This window comes from Artemia sp. Qi Xiang Cuo, chromosome 8, assembly GCF_049724085.1.
Source record: "Artemia sp. Qi Xiang Cuo chromosome 8, ASM4972408v1, whole genome shotgun sequence".
NCBI lineage: Eukaryota > Metazoa > Arthropoda > Branchiopoda > Anostraca > Artemiidae > Artemia > Artemia sp. Qi Xiang Cuo.
In genome coordinates, this window is record NC_142801.1 from 57,252,815 (window position 1) to 57,268,674 (window position 15,860).

Genomic DNA, 15,860 nt, shown 5'->3' on the forward strand with positions numbered 1-15,860 from the left:
GTAATACCTCCCTACCTCCCTTTAAGTATTTTTTTAAGTGGAACTGCCCTTTTTTCAGCACACAAAAGTGCATGGCAGATTTCTGCAGAGTAGATATCAAGAGTTAATCTAACCTCATTAGTGTCTTTATTAGAAGACTTTTGCAGAAGATGAAATGGAACCCGGATCATGTTTAGGATACTATCTGAAATTTCGATGAACTGAGATGTGTCAATTTTATTCGAATTGCGACAAGTATAAAAGTATACTTATGCTGGTGAACAATATGAGCCTGTAATACTGGAATCTGAGAAGCTTCTCGTTTAAAACTAGAAGCAATAGGAAAGTGGTTTGAAACTTGAAGTTTAGAAACTACCTCAACACAAGGTTATATGACACAACATGGTCAATGTTAGATGTACAAGAGGAAGAATGAATGTAAGTAAACTGAGCAGATTTCTGTTGAACTTTAAAATCAACACCAAATATTCCTAATAGTAAAGAAGCACGGGTAGAAGCTGAAGATAACCTGCAATTAAAATCACAATTAAAATCACCTGCGATCAAACACGGGATTTTCAGTTTAAGGACATCACGAAGACAAGAGCTAAGTTTACTAACTGCTAATGAAAAATCTCTCTCTGAATCTTCATCTTTGTAATCTGTGGGTAAATACACATTTATTATTACGCACTCACCTACTCGGACAGCTAAAAAGCTATCACTAGAAAAGAAAACACTAGAATTAAGATTCGATGCTACATAAGTAGCAATACCACCGGAAGCTCTGCCTTTAGAAGCACTAAAGGCAGAGCTCCTGCAAACACAGAATAGCATGATTATGAAGTATATTTTCAAGAATAGGTCTTTTTTTATAAGACTACCATTAATGTTCCAATAGACAAAACGAATATCCATTTATCTACTTAGCTGCCCATTTATCAATTTTTAGCGTTGCCAGGGCATTTGATACTGTAACAGGTGTGATTAGGCTCTTTACATGTAATGCAAAACACGTTTCGAACACATGGATTATCCCTGGTGGAAGAGTGCTCCGTAGAACCACAGCGAGAGCACAGTTCTGCGTTCTTACAATCAGCAGCAAAATATCCTTGTTGGTGGCATCTGAAACACCGTCTAAGTATGAATATGAACTTCTGGACAGTTAACTTCTCATAACCCACCTTCACAGAATTTTTCAGAAAAGAATCGAGATCACTCCATTGTTCAAAATAAATCTTTTAGACACGTGACTTGCCACACTGCAAAGCTTTGACACACTTTGGAATAATTTTCTCTAGATCTTTTTCATTCATTTCTGTCGGTACGCCTTTTATTACACATCGGTGTAGCGGTGTTCATCGGAAGGCGGGAGATTTAACAGAGGCTAAAAAGTCAGGTTGGAACATTTTCATCTGGTCAGCAATTGAGGAGGCAGCGGGTTTACTTTTTACGACAATTTTCCATTCTGATGAAGGACGTTTCACCTCTGAAATATCATTTGCAGCTTCAGGACATATTTTATCAATAAAATCTTTCCTTAATAGTGGAGATGAAAAATTGGACGGGCAATTTTTTAACACAACAGCATAGGTAGGAGGAACGGATTGGTCCTTGGTGCAAGACGACTGAGCGGAAGAGGGCCAGGCAGAGGTTGCCTGTACTGCGAGATGTTGCTTATTTAGCTCAGAAAAACTGTCAATTTTACGGGAAAGTTCATTCACGCGACAGGTTAACGTTGCAAAGATCGCATCACCAATTGTTGGAATTTCACACGGTGAGTATATCACGAATTTCGGGATCTTACGTTTTTCTTTAGATGCCGTAGATAACCACTTACAAATGTCAAGGACATTTTATCGTCTTTTTGGCATCTAATTAATCGTGTTCCAATTTCTAGCGCCTGATGTAAAACCTCCTTTGCCTTTAGAATGGTTTCATGACTGAGAAAGCTTGTCGACTTAGTAATTATCGTCTCCACTTTGATACCATCGATCATAGATCGAGACATAAAATACAGAACTGTATTTAAAATAATCTCCGAATCGTCCATTATTTCATATCTGTCCCTACCGTAAAAATATTCAATATATAAAAATCTACTCCAAATCAATGCCAAAAACCGTCGCCAACATAAACTCAGTCAATCACCACAGATTTTAAATTCAAGAGACGTAACGAAAAGTCAGTAAAAAAAAAAAAAAAAATCATGCCCCTTCAAAATCTAGGAATGCAGCCAATAAGACATTATTTTTTTATAGAGATTCATTTATGGCATTTGTTAACAAGATAAAAGTATGTGTTGAGAATTGGTGTTTCCTGAAACCAGTTTGAGCATGAGGTATCATATTATTCTTCTCTACAAACCAAAGGAGTTGGTTGTATATTAATTTCTTTATTAATTTTCCCAGCACAGGAGTAATCATTATAGGCCTGTAAGACTCAGAATCATATTTGGGTTTATTTTTCTTCAAAACTGGTAGGAGGGACAAACATTTCCAAACATCGGGGAGTGTGGAAGTAGCCCATGCATGATTATAGCAATTTAGGAGCTCCTGTTTATAAGAAGGGATAACCTTCTTTATCCATGTAGGGTGTATGTTATTTTAGCTACTAGTAGCCTTAGCCCTAATGTGTTGTATTGCATTATTCAGTTCATGAATTGTAAATGGGTGTGTTATGTTCTCTGAGCCTGAGCAAGGCTGATGTATGGGATTTATGGAGATTGAGGTGGTGTTGCTGTTATTATTTTGTGTTAGCTTATTGGAGAAAAGAGTTGCAAATAAGTTTGCCTTTTCATTATCATTATCATAATGGGTTTTATTATGTAATAGCTCATACTGGAGTTGGGAATTGTTTTTTTCCACAGGTGTGGCTTATGAGTTTATGTATAATTGGCTCACTTGTTTCTCTAGATAGACTATTTGCAAAGTTGTTCCAGTAATTATATTTAGCATTTAATATAGCCTTTTTGAGATTGGCCTCAGCTTGTATTTAAATATGTAGCAGGAGAGGATTTTTTTTTAGATTTGTTCTCCATTTATTTTGGCATTCATTTGACCACCATGCTTTAGGGAGTGATAGAATGATTAGCTGTATTTGTTAGTATGGTTGCCAAAACTTCAGCATGTGTGTCAGATGTTGTAGTTAAAATATATGATCCCTGGGTGAGACTTAAAATTTCATCATTAAGCTTATTCTTGAACATAGGCTAGTCCAATCTGCTTCAGCGTTAATATGCTTTGAGGCATGTGGCTGAAATCTCTCTCTCTTGAGAGAGGTTTTGTTGTTTTATAGTTTTAAAATTATTCCATCTATTTGTTACTGAGCATTTTATGCTTAGCCTAGTCAATAACATTGCAAAAGAATAAAAACAGCTGGATAATACATATTATTTACAAATGATTTAAAACATGCATAAAAATTAAAGGAAACATGAAAATCTGAATTTAATAGCAATATTCTGCATTGCAATATTGTGCTTGCTTGGTATGATGGTTGATGTGTGATTATTATGATGCTTGATGCTTATTATATTATGCCCTTTTATTGTAAGAGCTTGGGTTAAAAAATTGATTGATTCATTAAACATTACATGGTGTCAGAAGTGGGAGATTCTGTTAGGTTCAGATCCTGATTAACTAAAAGCCATCAATAACATGCATGTGCCATCCAATCCATAAGAACTTGCAACTCTCCTTGATATGTTAAATTACCTAGCAAAAGAATCGACTGTCTCCAATCTAGTATACTTTGATTCCTGCACGTCCATTGATCTTACTGTTGATGCTTCATTTCATGGTCTGGGGGCATATGTTTCTTCAAAAGGAAAGGCTATTGCATATGCAATGTGTGTGCTAAGCAAAGCTGAACAAAAATATTCACAGCTAGAAAAGGAACTTTGTGCAATTGTTTTTGGCCGTAATTACTCTCATCATTTCATATATAGTAGGCATGTAAAAGTAACAACTGGCCATTACTCTTTGGAAACTATATGCTGCTTAGAAATCCACTTCAGAAAGTACCAGCCAGGGCTCAGCAGATGACGCTGCATATCCAGCCATATGCCATATCCAGCCAAACTATGGGTTGCAACCCAGCAGTGAGTAGGAAGCAAATATTGAGTGGGTTGTAGTCACAATTATTAATATTGGTAATGCTCAGATTCTGTGGCAAGTAGTAGAACTTATTTGAGGTAATTGAAAAAAAAAATACAAGAAGTTGTTTCCAGTTTTTCTTTATTACAGTTTCAGCATCAAATTCAACTTTTGTTACTTTTAATTGTAATGAGTTTGATATATCCAATTTATTTCTGCACTTAGTTTTAATTTAAACCATAGCCAAAAAATCCGGCCTCACATAGATATTACCTAGTAAGGAGGGCAGACATGGATAGTTATCAGCAACTTAGAGCCAGAATTTTGATAACTATTTACAGTTAAAACTATCTTTCAGTGATGTACCTTCTGATAAATCAGTTAGTTCTTCACTTGCTTTTGTTGATATAATAGTTGGTAAGTTGTCTTGATATGGGCTACAAATTTAACTCAACAAGTCAAACCTTTTCATCCCTTCCCCAAAATAGCTGTCAAAATTATTTTTCAATAGTGATAAATGACTGGAAATTTTCAGACAGTGCGTTCATTTTTGGCTGCACTGGGTTTTCAATAATAAAAGTTTCAAGTGTTTCAAAACAGTCTTACTTGCCCTGTGAATGCAACTTTTCCACAGCATAAGCTGCAAGTTACTTTACTGTTAAAATTTTACAATTCTAAATTCTTGGTGAACCTGCCTGAGACTAGGCAGGCGTGCCTTTCCAAAAAATAACGCACAAGTACTTGTGCAATAAGAGAGTCATACTTACTCCCGCCATTTACCCGTACCATTTAAACATTTTTGCCTCTCAATCCCTCGGACTATCTGTATTGGCTTTTTTCTACAATTAGCCATGTCTTGATGCACGCTACTACAAAATACTTGATTTTCAATTCATTGTTTTTCACCGAGTCCGTTGATTTTGAATTGAAAATCAAGTATTTTGCAGTAGATTGCATCAAGACATGGCTAATTGTAGAAAAAAGCCAAAACAAATAGTCCGAAGGTTATTATGTTATTTTACGTTATTTATGTTCTTAGTTATGCTATTTTACTGTGTTCATGGCCGTATATTTGGCTTTAAAATACACTTATTTATCTATCTATCTAATATGCAGAATAATTGGACCAAGCACATTTTGCATGCAGACCCGCTATACTTTACCCCCGTCCCCCTAATTTGCAAATCTATATCCCAAATTTATTTCTAAAATAACTAAAAAACCGATGGGTTCTCGAATTTTACAGTGTAAACTTGAGTGAGTGGCGAATAATACACAAGTACCAAAATTCCTTCCCCCTACGGAAATTAAAAAATAAAACTCAAATAAAATTCTCAAATTTGGAAAACCTTGTTTTCCATGGGGGAGGGGCTGCATTTCCCGCGGGTGGGTATTTTCTGGGGGGGCAAATGCCTTGAACCGGATTCAGGCTATGTTTTCAAGTTCTTGAAATTTTCTTCTAATAATAATAAACTATTGTTCAATTGAAACTGAACAAAAATTATTATTCCCCAAATACTGTTACTTGGGAAATGTTTGTTACTTGACAACATTGTTTGCCTGACCCCCCCCCGCCTCCCTCAAATGAATTCGGACGTATGGGATTGCCAATATTCATGACAACAAGAAGAGATATATGAATCCATTTAGGAGGATCAGCAGAAAAACAATTTTGATATTTAGACATATTGACTGTCAGAAGTAAAAATGTTGACAAGTCAAATAGTAGAGAAACCAGAATGGATTTGTCTTAGTATATAGTCCTCGGTCATGCTGATGACAAATAGCAGTGTCACGAAGACCCGCCCTTGTCTAACACCAGACAACATTGGGAACCAATCTCAAATTGATTTCAATAATAGAATAATAACTTTCTATATTGACGGAAAGAAATGTAGGGAACTAATTTTTTTTTTTTCTAGGATGTATTATCAGAAATTAAAAATTGCTAATAACTACACTGCTTGAACAAAGTGTAGGTTGGGTCTAAATATTGTCGGAAAATTAGCTTTTACTTCGCTTTATTTGTGTTTTACTTTGTTTTTTTTTTACTGCAGCTAAGCAAAAGGAGGATGAAAACCTTCATAGACAACTTGAAGAGACAAGAGTTGATGTAGAAAAGGACAAATCATATGTGAGAAAAGAAGAAGAAGAAATAGCACTTTTGAAGCAAACTTTGGTATGTTTGAGTTTTATTTTCTTGTATTGCCTTCTTGCTAGTTTTTTTTTAATGCCTTATTGAAGAAATTTTGCTATAGTCGTTTGAGGAATGGATTCATCTAATATTTTTTTAGAAGTTGGGTGAACTCACGGATAAATTCCCAAGCTTCCAGAATCCTTCCAAGCCATAAGTGCCCAGTTTATAGATCTTTCCAGGGTAGAAAAACCAGCCTTTAGAGGGTTTGATATCCAAAGTGAATTTTTTAGGTCTAAGTATCAACATTTTTTTTTATTTCCCAGAAAGTCAGTAGACACGTCTTACTTTGGCTCCTGTATATTCAATTTCAATTTACAACTTTTTTTTCATTTTGTACAATAGATTTATCATATAATTAAAAGATTTCGATTAAAAGATATAAAAAATTTATCTGAATAGATTCTAGGTAGTATAGTACAAATAATGTTGTGCCGGAGCAGGCACACACCTTACAATAAGGGAGGCAGTCAATGGCAATAGAGAACCATGCCTAAATAACCTGTTTTACTCGTGGCATGGAAGAAAAGTACAAAAAGCTTGCCAAAAGCATATACTGTCTGTAGTCTATTTAAATTAATATGTCTATGGTTACAACTTATTCATGACTCAATGTATTTATACATACTTTCGGTTTTTTGTATGCATTAACATTTTTGTTGATGTGTGTGACAAAGGACAAACAGCAAAGTAATAACAAATAGTAATGTTCAACATATTTCATATAAAGTTCTAAAAGCTTCAGCTATAAGAAAATATCAACATTTTTTTGAAGAACTACCAAAGATTTAAATTTAATATCTTTTATTGAACTCTTACACTTACTTCTACTGAATCTTACATCCAATTCCTTGATCCTCTGTGGAGTTTGTCTGTAGTCCACCTAAATTAATATGTCTATGGTTACAACTTATCCATAATTCTATGTATATTTGTACATACTTTGGTCTTTTGCATGCATTGATATTTTTGTTGATGTGTGTCACAAAGCATAAACAGCAAAGTAATACCAATCCTTACCAATCGTGTAGTAATACCATAAACAGCAAGTAATACTTAATCCTGTGTGTAATCTACTTAATTCCCATTTTTGTTATTTGAGTTGTATCAAAATACCGTACTGATTAAAACAGGGCGGGTACCTACAATGCCTTCCTGAAACAAAGACAAACTTCATTTGTCGTTTGCATTTATAATATAATTTTTATTTATAATATTGCCTTAGGTTTTTGTTTGTTTTCTATACGGCAATAAGTTTTTTGGCTACTACCACTGCTTTCAGCTGTTTCACTCTCTGGCTTTTCAGCCAAAACAAGGTAGAGAAAGTACATTTCAGCATTCTCATGAAATTTGGACAGTTACTCAGAAGTAACATGTATTAGTGTTGAACATGGAATGAACCTGTAATATACTAATTTAGTTTAAAAATTGCCTGGTGTTACTAATGGGACAAAAGTGTATCTATCAATTAGTGTCAAACAGTTCGTGGTAACGAACTATAAGTAAGGAGCGACCCGGCTCAATAGTAACCGATACTCTAAAAACCGGAATTTTCATACCCATCAAAAGTAAAACCATGGTTTTACCCATCAAAAGTTACGCGCCTGAGAAAATTTGCCCTATTTTCGAAAAAAGGGGGAAACAGCCCCAAAAAGTCATAGAACTTTAACTAAAATCACACCATCAAATTCAGCGTATCAGAAAAACCTGCTGCGGACGTTTCAAGCTCCTCTCTGCAAAAATTTGGAATCTTATATTTTTTGTCCGAAGAAAGATCACGGATGCGTGTTTATCTGTTTTTTTGTTGTTTTTTTTTTTGCCAGGGGCGATCGTATCGATCCAGTAGTCCTAGAACATCGTAAGAGGGCTCATTAGAACGGAAACTAAAAGTTCTAGTGCCCTTTTTAAGTGACCAAAAAAATTGGAGGGCAACTTGGCCCCTTCCCACACTCATTTTTTCCCAAAGTTACCCAATCAAAATTTTGAGATAGCCATTTTGTTCAGCATAGTCGAAAATCTAATAAATATGTCTTTGAGGATGACTTAATCCCCCACAGCTCCCGGGGGAAGGGCTGGAAGTCATGAACTTTGCACATTGTTTACATATAGTATTGGTTAATGGAAAGTATAAAGACGTTTCATGAGGGATTTTTTTCTGATGTGGGGGAGGGTGTTGGAGGAGGGGGTTACGGGGGAGAATCCTTCTATGGAGGATGTTTCCTTGGAGGAAGGGATATTTCTATGAAGAGGGCGCCGGATTTCCCAGCATTATTTAAAAAACGATCAGAAATTAAATAAAAAAACTAGTTTTTTCAACTGAAAGTAAGGACCAGCATTAAAACTTAACACAAACTTAAGATATTGAGTATCTGAGGGGGTGTATCACCTTGTCAGTGCCTTGGCCGTTTCGCAGAAGTTTTTTTCAGTACTTTTAAAAGACTTGTCTATTCCAATTATTTGATCTGTTTGGAACAGGGGTTATTGTTTAAACGAAACTCGTACTTTGGTATAGATAGTAGGCTATTGACTAGAGGGCAAACTCCCTAATATACGTAATAGAGCATAAGAATATAGAGGTTTGTTCCGCAAGTTAATTCGTAAGTTACGTCAGATCAAAATTTCGAGATAGCCATTTAGCCAAAAAAAGTTAAATTAATGTGCCAATTTCTTTTTAACTATTCATGTACGGTGAGCCAAAATCAAAGCTGCATTAACTCAAAAACGTTCAGAGATTAAATTAGAAAAAAGTTTTTATAACTGAAAGTAAGGAGCGACATTAAAGCTTAAAACGAGTATAAATTAAACCCTATATGAAATGGGCCGTCCCCGCTTCAACGCCTCGCTCTTCACGCTACAGCTTGAATTTGTCACGCAACTTTTTTTTAAAACAACAAAAACGTAAGCATAACGAGTGCGGTTATGAGCAGGAGACACCCCCGTGCATATACCGACTAATTTCTGTTCGTTTTAAGTTTTAATGTAGCTCCTTACTTTCAGTTAAAAAAAAAACTTGTTTTTTTTTATTTAATATCTAAAAAGGACGTACTAGTAGCTTAAATTTTCAAACTTCCTATTTTGATGTTACACCTTCTTATTCCAAACTGTGTTGAAAGAAAGAAAGAACGAAAGTAATGTTATAAATTATATAGTAAAGTAGTTATGTTTGAAATGATGCAGATTATTACTTTTTTAGAAACTCTTTGACAAAAATGAGTTGAATTTGTTGGAGAGGTATGGGGCTCAGAGGAATTTCTGAGGGAGTGGTAAAAATAATCCGATCGTAGAAAATTCTTTTTAGGGAGGAGGGCAGTACTTCAAATCAATGTTATAGGGGCCGACTCTCCTTATGTGCTAATATATTAAGAGATATTCAACTCTTTTGATAATGCTGGGGTAAAAGCAATGGTTTTGTTAGATTCTGGATTTAGGTGTTGCTATATTACTTAGAATTTCTTTTTTTTTCTAAAACTGAGAAAATAAAAAAAAAAAATATAATAAAGTTTGTATTGAAACTATTAATCAAAACGACTATGTCCAAACTCTCATATGGTAGAAGCATGTGAAAAGTTGAACATAAGTAAAAATGCAAGACTCTGCATGTGTGCTGGTAAATGTTGTACACAGGAATGATTTTTTTAATACATTGAATATGTCCAGGCATGTTATGTATTTGTCTACATAGTCTAAGAGCTTGAGGATGGGGCTGACTTGAAATCAGACTGCACAGTGTACAGTGAAAATCATATAGTATTTGCTGGAGCTCTAGTGAAGGTCCTATTTCCACTTTGACTAGGAGAGGAAGCTATTGAAAATTATAGTGCGTCTAAGGGATTTTTTTGTGATCCCCCTCCCTATGATCCTTTTATGCAAGTGTGAATTTATGCTTAAAAGAAAGCCGGTCATTGTGATTTAGTGTAAAACCTATTGAAAAACTATCAATATTTGCGTTTCTATTTCTAGGAAAAGTTGAAAGCGCATCAAGATGAATTAACAAATAAAGTTTCAGTATGTAAGGAAAAAATTGGTGATGCAGAGAAAGAACTTGTCTCGTTGCACAAGGAAATTCATGATAGAGAAACTGCCCCCTTGTCCGAGAAGTAAGTAAAGACTAGAACGTTTTGGTGCTGTGATCAGGGGTATAAGATGCTCCCCCCCCCCCCGTCAGGGACTCTTGTTTCACAAAAACGTCATAAGTACTACAGAAAGGCTTATATTTTTGCTAATTGTAAATGTTCATTTTGATTGTTTGACCACATAAATGTTCAGGAACCAAAAATTTGTTAGTTGAAAATACGTATTTTACATTTGTTGCGTCTACTATTATCTTCTTGTTTTGCTCCTTTTCTTGTTTCTATCTTCTTGTTTTGCTCCTTTTCTTGTTTCTATCTTCTTGTTTTGCTCCTTTTCTTGTTTCTATCTTCTTGTTTTGCTCCTTTTCTTGTTTCTATCTTCTTGTTTTGCTCCTTTTCAGAATAAACCTGTGGGTAAAAACGCACCTGGTGGCTTTTAAGAGAACAATATCTCAATTGACAAATGAATTGTCAGATATTGACCTTTGGTCTTGGAAGGTATTATTTGTTTGGCTAGGGTACTTTTGGATATTTGCGCTGGCCTTGAAGCTAACTTACTGTTGACCTTAAGCGCTAGTTGGGCTAAAGTACTAACACAAACAACCCACTGTAGCACCAAGCCGCCTGAGGCCACCACAGCTACGAAAGCTCCCAGTCTTTTCAAAGCTTCACTCTCTACCACCTTCCGTGTAGTTCTATTTCCCTTCAGATCTTTTCTTGTGACCTCTTCCTGTCTGATTTGGGAACGACCTGATTTTCGTGTGGTCTCTGATGGATGGAAATTAAGTTTTAAAAACAGTATATTTGTTTCTTTTCTTCCGGGGAGGAGGGTGGGTGCATAAGAAGTAGTGTTGACTCTGGTGTACTAATAAATAAACTTGGGTTAAGAATATAGCTCAATAGTTTTTTTTGTAGTGAGCAGACAAGTAACTTGTTGTTTTTTTTTGCAGATCAGGGCGTCCTTTGGTCAAGTTGAATGTGCTAAATACCTTTTACTTGAAACAGATTTTTAGAGACAATAACAGTTCATTGCAAATTTGTATTAGCTAAAAAAAAGACTGAAGTACCTAAATAAAACAGTATGTTTTTCCACCAATTTCAGTTTATTTGCAGAGCAATCTATATTTTTCGTGTCACTCATTTTAAATCGAGCATCATGAAAAAATTTAGGCAAAAAGACGAAAAATTGCAAATATAGTACTAAAAAAAATAAGTCGATTTATAACAGATCTATCCTGTTGGTTTCTTTTTATATAAAAATGAACATGAATGTTTTTTTAAGTGTCGTTTGTATCAGAAATTTTTGGATATTCAAAATGGTGATTCAATGGTCAAAGTTATTTAATGGTAGCTAAACTTAAAATAAAAGGCCTCAAATTGTATTCAGCTCGATAAAATATCAACATGCCATCCAAATCTATCAATTATTCATCAATACCGACGTCCAGGTCAATATCGAATTTAAGTGTTACAATGATGAATGGCTTTTTATTCTTGGGATATTTCAGATAATTTAAGTTCTGTCGAAATATGCTGAGTTCTGGTATTTAACTCTTTCTGTTTTAAAGCCTGGTCCAGTTTTACGTACGAAGCCTAGAGATTTACGTTCCCCTGGCAGACTGAAGCGTTGGACCATTTCGGCTTTGCCGATAAAATTGTTGTGAACAACTTGTCGGTTTGTACGTTCAGTATCAATTAAACGATGCAGTTGTCACTCCCCTCGAAACTTTTAAAATGATCTGCTCTAAGAAAAGTTTTATTTTTGTTTTAATTGCCATTATTTAATTTGGCACAAGAATTTATAATGACGTCCGTAAAATTAATACTTGTTGAAGTCATTATACCGTCATTCCGTCCATACCAAATACAAAACCCTTTACATTAGAAAAACTTCCAAAAGCACAGAAAAATGAAATTAGCTGAAAGTTGGTGTTCTTGGTCACTGATTCTCGACCCTTTTAAATTTGCATACACTTTAGAAAAGATTTTTTGTAAACACTGTCTTTTTCTAAATTTTGGCGGGGGGGGGGGGGTTCAGTTGCCCTCTGATCACTTTTGACTCTTAAAAAGGGCATCAGACCTTCCGATTTCTAACCAAATGAACCCTCTGGAAGTTGATATGACCATCTCTTCCATATGAAGTGCCTCTAAAATACCATACAAAAGCATTGATGTGTTCCTGAAGGTCTCAAATACGCTGTTACTACTTAAAACTAAATTTTTTGTCTTTCTTCCGACATCCAAAATGTCTCTTACCTTCAAACAAATGTAAGAAACGAAAAGTATAGTAATAAACGAGATAAAGTTACAAATCCATCATTGCCAAATACGACCATGGTTTAACAGATTACTTCGAAAGATAGCAGAAGCGCATTCAAGATTTTTGTTCGGGGGGGGGGGGGGTTACTAAATTTTTTTTTAGGGTGGGTACATAAAAAAACCACAAAAAACGCATACAAAATTTATTTATGTTCATTTTTGTCACTTTTTTACGAGTCAAACAAACATTTCGGGTGGGGGGGGTTCAAACCGGGTACCCCCCCCCCCTTGGATACGGCCTTGAAAGATAGAGCCTGTGAAAATGGTGACACAGCAAAAATAGAGAGAGTTGATTACAAGAAAAAGTAAACGTTGCTGTGGGAAAAGTCGCAGCATGGTTGGCAATATACGTTACTTTAAATTATGCTAAAAACTTAGTATAATGCTTTAATTATGAAAAGTTTTCAACTTGATGTAGCTGCAACCCTAGGTAATGGAGCTAAACTTCCTTTTTGTAAACCCTGTCTTTGTTTCTTAGTGATCTGCTCCATTGTTGCGCAGAAATATTCAGTGAGCCTATTCGAAAGTGTAGCATGGTTTGTAGAAACAGGAGCAGCAGGGGGCTACTAAACTTTGGTCATCCAATCATATAGATAGAAAAATCCTTATGTGATCCCCTTTTGATTAACTTTCATTTGAAAAAGCTCAGAGTGTGAAAGGGGGATTGAAATTCTCCTGATTCAATTCTTTGGTTCAATCATTTAGGTTGAAAAATCGTTGTGTACGTCTGTTTCAAATAATCTCTAGCATACTTAGATTTCCGCTAAACAAAAATGGTTGGGGTGATAATGGAGGGGCCAAGAATCCATGTTATACCTTCAATAATACATATTGAACATGTTTGTATAATTCCACTTCAATCGAGGTGCTACCTACCTACCTTTCTGCAAAAAAGGTGGCAGTAAGAGGAGACTAATTAGGGGGTAGATTGTTTAGGGGGGGGCGGCTTGTTTTTGTTCCAAATAAGAAATTTGTTTGTGTTTTTCTTTTTTTTATTCACAGAGTTGTGATATAATTACTGTTTTTTGAAATGTACCCCAAATATGAATTCCTCAATCCCTCCAGATTTTCACAATGGTGTATCTCATAAATAAAGTTTTCTACGGAAAACTGATGACACATATTTTGATCAGCATGTCAACGGTTATTGATTAGTTTAAATAAAAGTCTATTTGTCATGGTTCAAAACTTTATTTTTTCCCACGAGCTAACTTTCTAAAATCATTGCCAATAAAAGAGCACAGGTTAAGCTCCAATTTCTTTACCAGTGAAAGAATTATTAAGGTTTGGAGAACACAAGTGACACCATTATTTGCCATCTCCAACTTAGAACATAAAATGACAAGCACAACCGAAATCACAAGCAGAAATAACTTTTAGTGGTAGATGGTAGCAGGGACGTATCCAAGATTTTTCGAGAGGTTACAAAAGGATTTTTTTTGGAGGGGGGGGGGGCTACAAAATAACTTTAAAAAACGTATCAAAAATTTGTTATATTCATTTCTGGTACGTTTTTACGAGTCGAACAAACATTTCTGGATACGGCCTTGGATGATAGTACTTTTGGGCCTCTGGGAAAAGGCTCCTTATTTTTAAATTTTTCCGTTTATTATTATAAGAAGATATTCTAGTGACAGGTAACGGGAGCCGTCACACATCTTGAACAGTTTTGGATTTGACTCAAATCACTTGCTGAAACATTTGCAGATAGTCTTCTTCAACTTTGACTATAAACTCTATTTCAGCCCACACACATTAGGCTCAAGGGCAAGTGAGTACGCTTCTTTTCGGCCTTAGGTAAGACGATTGCAGACGTTAGACCCGTGCCACTTTTCCGCAGTGGACCACAATCAAAAGCATAGGAAAAGGAAACGAAAAGGAAAAAACAAGCACAATTAACGAACCCCCACCATATTTTATTAATTTTTGTCCATAATCACTAAAACTAAGGTCTTTTGTTCTACTTTCTAATAGAACATGTGTCTCTTCTGCTTATTAAGGTGTGTTAGGGTGTATTAATTTTAACGAATGGCTAGTCACTGACTGACACCAGTTCCCAACCAAGAAGATAAAATCAATTCATGAGATAGCACTGATGTTTGAACCAACCTCAAGGCATCAATCAATCAATTAATCATTTTATTAATACTAAACTGTATTACAAACGTAAAGAAAAATTATTTGGCCCAAGAAGCTTGGCTTGTTATGGGCCTTACAACACAATAACAAAGCACTAAACCAACCATAAATATTACTCTAAATCAAACAATATATATAAAATAAAGATTAAAGAGAATAAACACTACCATGCAGTAAAAAAAAAAAAAAAAAAAAAAAAAAATAATAAAAATAATGATATATAAGGGAAAAACACAAAAGGAGAAACACTAGGAAAAGAGAAAACAGGGAAAATAAACGAAGGAGAGAGAAATTACTAAACTGGAAATACACGACGAATAACTGCCTTTGCAGACAGAAATAACGGGACATCCGGTGGGATTGAATTCGATAATTGAATTTATTTATAGACAGGAGACCTCTGGACTGCTGTAGATGAACGTTTGGGCAAAATAAATAAATGAGACGAACTACGTAAAAAAGTAGAGTACCTACTTGAGCCTGCCCGTGAAAAAAATTGCTGCAGAAGCAGTGGAAGTGTACCTAGAAAAGCAGAATGCGCTAAATAAAGATTACTCTTACTCACAATGCGATCCAGCGGAGCTATTCCAGTATCATTATAAAGATCAGAGGAAGGGTAAAGCCGAGGGAGAAGAAAAGTAGCCTTCCTTGCCCTATTTTGGGCTCTTTGAAGTGAGCAGAGAAGAGATTTATTAGTATTACCCCAGACAGAGCAGCAATAAGAAAGGTAAGGAAATATAAAAGCATAATAAAGAGAAAGCATAACATCTGGGGGAAGAAATGAGTTAACCCGGTGCAACATTGAAGACTGGCGGAAGATGAGGGAACGGGTGTGAGTTATATGAGGCTTAAAAGAGAGAAAACAGTCAAGATATACACCAAGAAATTTCACCACAGCAGCCTGCAGTATAACATCAGTCCCATAAGTCAAGGTGATTGGCTCCCTTACGTCTCTCATACGATAAGGGGTCCTGAAGTGTACAATGGCACTTTTTTGACTGTTGAGAGTCATACCATTTGACCAGCCCCAATCTTTTACTTGATCAAGAAGACCTTGAGCTA

At 35.4% G+C, this 15,860-nt stretch overlaps 1 protein-coding gene across 2 annotated transcripts in view; it reads left to right on the plus strand.

The window, feature by feature from the left end:
• The window catches only part of LOC148949600 (uncharacterized), a 41,275-nt gene that overhangs the window by 18,713 nt on the left and 6,702 nt on the right, over positions 1–15,860 (plus strand). Inside the window, exons 2-4 of one of the 2 annotated variants that reach the window (XM_089093031.1) lie at positions 6,134–6,255; positions 10,231–10,367; positions 11,291–11,431. In XM_089093031.1, the coding sequence (XP_088949157.1) occupies positions 6,134–6,255; positions 10,231–10,367; positions 11,291–11,390 (359 nt within the window). In that variant the 3' untranslated portion in view covers positions 11,391–11,431. Of the gene's footprint in view, positions 1–6,133; positions 6,256–10,230; positions 10,368–11,290; positions 11,432–15,860 lie in introns of those variants that run through there. The other variant, XM_089093030.1, reaches the window with a different exon arrangement.